The 5,475-nt window shown below is 33.0% G+C and overlaps 1 protein-coding gene across 1 annotated transcript; it reads left to right on the top strand.

Annotated features, from left to right (window-relative positions):
- The first annotated feature begins 2,732 nt into the window (after nt 1-2,732).
- Nucleotides 2,733-4,350, top strand: LOC131069366 (putative anthocyanidin reductase). The gene is made up of 6 exons (XM_058004730.2): nt 2,733-2,951; nt 3,035-3,189; nt 3,274-3,477; nt 3,560-3,719; nt 3,864-4,080; nt 4,155-4,350. Exons 1-6 carry the CDS (start codon nt 2,837-2,839, stop codon nt 4,300-4,302), a joined length of 999 nt encoding a protein of 332 aa, XP_057860713.2. The 5' UTR covers nt 2,733-2,836; the 3' UTR covers nt 4,303-4,350.
- The last annotated feature ends 1,125 nt before the right edge of the window (nt 4,351-5,475 follow it).

Raw genomic sequence — 5,475 nt, forward strand, 5'->3', positions numbered from 1 at the left:
AATAGGTACATTTAATGAAAGATTTTATTTTCTAGATCATAGTCTTAATTGATATTCCTAAAATTGATGGAAGTGTTGATACACTAGAATGGTGTAACCAATATAAGAGAATATGTATTTAGAAAAAAGGTTTCATTCTATTTATAAATCTTGAAAATAGTCAATGGTATAGGCCATTGCATAATAGTAGTTTTCCTTTGGATGAATTAGAATAGTGATTCTAGATATATGATCACTAAAAAAGAAAATAGAAGAAATAGAATATGAAGAAAAAGGAGACAAAGAAGGACAAAAAAGATTAACAAAAAGAAGAAAAAGGAAGAAAGAAAGAGTATGAATGACACATGATCATGTATTTTAATTATAATGAAGAAAGATTCAAACCTTCAATTTAAAGAATGTATTCAAAAGTCAAAAGTTATCATCTCTATATCATAATTACATCGAGTAGATGAAATTACTAAGAAATTGTAAATGCAAACTAAACAAATAAAAAACAATCAAATAGTGTATTAAAATATTCAAAATTTTTAAGATAGTGGAAAATTGTACCCTTTTTAACCTCTTTCTCTCACCACTTTTTGCAACTGTGTCTAAAAGATTTGATTTTTTAACAAATCTAATTTCGAGTTTCAGTGTCCAAATCAAGATATTTTGCAATCTTAAAATAATGTCATGAAAATTACATAATTGTCAATGGGTATTTGGTCTACGGATGAAGTTCAAATGTTCTAATTGAGCCTACTAAGGATCAAGTCTTGTTGAGAACAAGGCTCAGACACCATGAGTGATGAGGCCAAGATTGTGCTCTGGGAAGATTTTGGTGAAATGGATACCCCTCAAACCTTGACTCTTAACTTTGGCTCCACGTAGATTGTAGATGAGATTTAGTGTATTGCTAAGGAAAATTGTTGATTAGTTCTTCACATGTTTATTGGAGATTAGTGGAAGCAAAGGTTGGAGGGCTTATATCATCTCAAGTTAGTTTCTCAATTTGAGATGGTATTTTGCATGATAAGCATTTTATTTTTGTTTTATTTATTTAGTTTTGTATACTAACAAAATTAAAGACTGCATATATTGTGAAGTTTTCTTTTTCAAGATAGGCAACATATTTAATGGACTCAATATGGATTATTTTCTAATGAGTTCATGAGGTTGTGATTGACAATTTACTCTTATGAGAGCCATGAGACAACTTGATGGAGCTCTATGAGTGTAGCTTAGTATGGAGCATTGTCTAATAAATCATGAATCTATGATTCAAGAGTTCAAGGAGATAGTGCAGTCTGGGAATTTGAGATTTTACCTTGAAGCCACACCCTTCTAAGCGTCACAAAGTATCTTCATGGAGTTCCACCTAATTTAAAATTCTTTTCTTCAAAGAAAATTCTTCTCAAAATGTGTATTTATTCAGTCTACATATTGAAGTTTTGCTTTAATTAGTATAATTTTAGATTAATAGTTAAATAAAATAAATTAATTAATATGTTATTTTTTAGGGAAGTTATTCCCATAGGCAATTTTCATAAGGATAAGTAAAGCTTTAAGAAGCCATTGAACTATAATTTAATATCATCTTGTTGAATTCAAAGCTAAACTTCATGTTTTGTTTTTTATCTACGTTCACATAAGATATTAGAGAATCGTTTTTCTCCTATGCACCTATGCATGATATTTGAACTAGTCATTGTTTGGCTTTGCAATGTAGGTGTGTAGAAGGTTAAACAAGGCTAAGTTAACAAAGGCGACCTAAAGTGTGACCGATGGCGTGACATAAAGCATTATATTTGGAGGTCATTAAAATGTGTTAGGCAAGGTGTTTAGTAGCAGTTGTTATGGTAGATAAAGGCATAGACAAGGCATTAAAGATGTGCAACTAGTTTTATCAGAGAAGAAGATTATGATTAGTGAGTGATGGGAGAATAGATGACGTTCAGGAAAAGAAAGATTATTAATTGCCATTTGATTTGCCTGACTTAGTAAGATCTAATTTATTTTAACTTTGACCAGCATTAAAACAAAATATCAGCTTCTATTATTCAAACTAGATATGGGTGCACAATAATATGCCTTGCGTTTCTATATGAGTAGATCATTTCATGCGGTATCCATGAGAATTAGTTTGCAGGGGGAATAGATATAATCTTTGATTGAATCCAATAAAACAAATTCAGCCATGATAGAGACCTCTTATAGACAATTATGTAATTTTCGTAACATTATTTTATGGTTGCATAATATGCTTGATTGGGACAATGAAGCTCAAGGTTGGATTTTTCAAAGGATCAAATCTTTTAAACACAATTGAAAAAGTGGTAAGAGAAAGAGGTTAAGAAAGGTACTAGTTTTCCACTAGGAAACAAAATCTCCTGATAAGTTTTAATTGTAATATGCTTGTTTATGCGTAGACAGCTAAGGATGTTTAATTCCATCATTGACATATAATCGGATGTCATAAAACGATAAAAGAATATATCGTATGGAAGCGTGCTAGAGCACTTTTGTCATATGCCCACTTTATTCAAAACACGGTAGGTAGTGGGTAATGAGTCATGAGTACCCCGGGCCAACATAGAAATTTTCAATTTAACTAAGAGCCTTCCAAGATAATGACGATATTATTATTTTATTTTCTTTATTTTATGGCTCACCATGTGACACGTGGTTGCTTCTTTTCCACATCTTCCCTTCCGCCCATCAAACTGTATTTAGCTCAGATCTAATAAGCATCCACTGCAATTACTGCCATGCTAAATTCCTTCTATCTTATTACCCATGGAATTATAAACAAATAGGAAGTCCTTGGGCATCTTATAATACCAACGAGAAGGACATGGATAAGAGGGAAACGGTGTGTGTAACTGGAGCGGCAGGATTCATCGGATCTCGCCTCGTCAAAAATCTGCTGCAAAGGGGTTATACAGTTCACGCTACCTTGAGAGATCCTGGTAACTCCCTTTCCTTCATCTTGCATCCATTCTTCATTCATACACTATATATTAATTAACTATTTCTTTTTCATCTCCCGTAGAAAACCCAGCTAAAAATAGTTATCTGCTATCCCTTCCGGGAGCCAAGGAAAGGCTCCATCTCTTCAAAGCAGATCTTTTGGAACATGGCAGCTTCGATTCTGCTATTAAGGGCTGCGATTTCGTCATCAATTTGGCCACTTCTCTGGATTTCCAGGTAATTCATTTATCCACTTACCCATATCCTCGCTTATTGTCCACGTTTTAAGGATGAGTTTGAGACAGAGTGGAGTTGTATCAGGGCGATATTGTCAACAGTACGGTGGAGGGAACAGTGGACATTCTAAGATCTTGCAAGAAAGCAAAAACTGTGAAGCGAGTAATCCATACATCTTCCATCGCCGCAGCTTACCCTCGAAATGAAGACGGTCAACTTAAGGAGGTGCTTGATGAATCCTGCTGGACTCCTGTTGACTATATCAGAGGAAAAGACTCCGTTATGGGAGTAAGTGTTGAAAGTTTTTCTTCAATAATAATTACAGCTACAAGTAATGGCCATTCTATTAATTAGTAGATTTTATGTTCAGATGTATGCAGCATCAAAGACTTTAGCGGAGCAAGCAGCTCTGCGATTCGGAGTGGAGGAAGAGATTGAAGTGGTAACAGTGTTGGTAGGGATGGTGGGTGGTCCTTCTCTAACCCCCACAATTCCTGAGAGCGTTTCAATGATGTTAGCACCACTCACAGGTAATTTACCCACTTCACCTTAAACACACAAACTATCATTTAGTGTTTATTTATCTGCAATTATGGTTTATCCTCTTCATATATACACATATATGTGTGTGTGTGTGTGTGTGACCTGAGAATTGGAACCCCGAAATTTGTCAGGGAACAGACTGCGTTATGAAATCATGATACTTTCGAGTAAATCACTGTTAGGATCGGCGCCATTAGTCCACGTGGAAGATGTATGCAGTGCACATATTTATTTGATGGAGCACCCATCTGCAGTAGGTCGTTATGTGTGCTGCTCTGATCCCGTGACTGTTGTTGACATGCTCAACTTCTTTCGCAAACGATATCCAGAAATCCCCTTGGCTTTTGGGTAAGTAATTTAATTCTTTCACAGTTAGCTGAATTGTTTAATGGGTAACTAATTTTGTTTGTTATGTGAAAAAGAAACGAAGAGGAAGAAGAGGAGTGGAAGAAAGTAGTAGTACCAATTTCGTCCAGGAAACTGAGTGATCTGGGATATTCGTACAAGTATCATCTAGAGGAAATACTCAGTGACAGCGTTGAATGCGCAAAGCAAATGAAAGTCTTGTGAGGGATGTAGACTTTTTTGTTTGAACTAAATTTTTAAATTTAATTTTTTCTTATTTTTAAATATCATTATAATTATAATAAGTGGTATGTAATGGTTATTACTTGTTATTAATTATTATTGTGTTTAGTTTATGAAAAAAATCGTTTGTATAACAAGTCATTGGGGCCCACGTGGGGCTGAGCTGGTGGTTAAGTTGGGGGAAGGTGGGAGGATAATTTGGGTGGAACATATCTATATTTAAATATATGAAGTATACATTTAAGATAATTAACATTGTTTTTAGAAAATAAATATTAAATATAAATTAGTGTTTTTGTTCTTCTATATACACTCAAAAAAGTACATTCATAGATTTGGTAAAAATAAAAAACACTTACAATATGTATTTAGAATAGATATAATTGGTGATGTATTTTATATATTTATTTGTGTTTAGTATACATGTGGAAAGACCATTTGAATGTTTATTAAGTTTTATAGCTTCTTTGACCTTGATAGTAAATGTTGAAGTTCTTCATAGATGACAAAGAACCTCTCATAACATTGATATGCTCATAAATAATTATTTTTCATCCATATATATTAGTTTAAAGATGCATTCAATGAAGCAATCAACCTTGCAACATAAGATAATTAATGTGTAACCATATAAATGATCTAAACCATTTAAGGTTTAAACATGAGTATTTGACAAGATAATAAATAGAGTAACATACAGTTTTTCATTTTTTAACAATTTAATTTAGGTTATGTACTTAACGAATAGAATTAAGACTTCTTAATGGTTAATATTAAATTAGATAAGTGATTAATGACTCTTTTTTTCAATGCAATACTAGTTATTATGTATAAAAATAAAAATAAATAAATGAAAACAACCAACCATTAAATATTATCATTCAAAGTATATATATAAGATCAATAGATTATGATGCCCATTTCTTTGGTAAGGAAGTTTCAAGTTTTCTCACGAATTATTGTTGTTATTCATGTGTACTATTTTTCATGTCTAGCCCCTTCTACAACCTCTTACATGCAACTAGAAAAGCTTCACCAAAATGTTCTTTGGGCATCATCTAATAGTCATAAGGTTTTCCATTGACTCCCTTAGGAATTCTATTTCCCCCCTCATAAATTTAGAGGTTGTGGGTTGTTTCCCACTTAGTGACAAGG

This window comes from Cryptomeria japonica, chromosome 10 (genome assembly GCF_030272615.1).
Source record: "Cryptomeria japonica chromosome 10, Sugi_1.0, whole genome shotgun sequence".
NCBI lineage: Eukaryota > Viridiplantae > Streptophyta > Pinopsida > Cupressales > Cupressaceae > Cryptomeria > Cryptomeria japonica.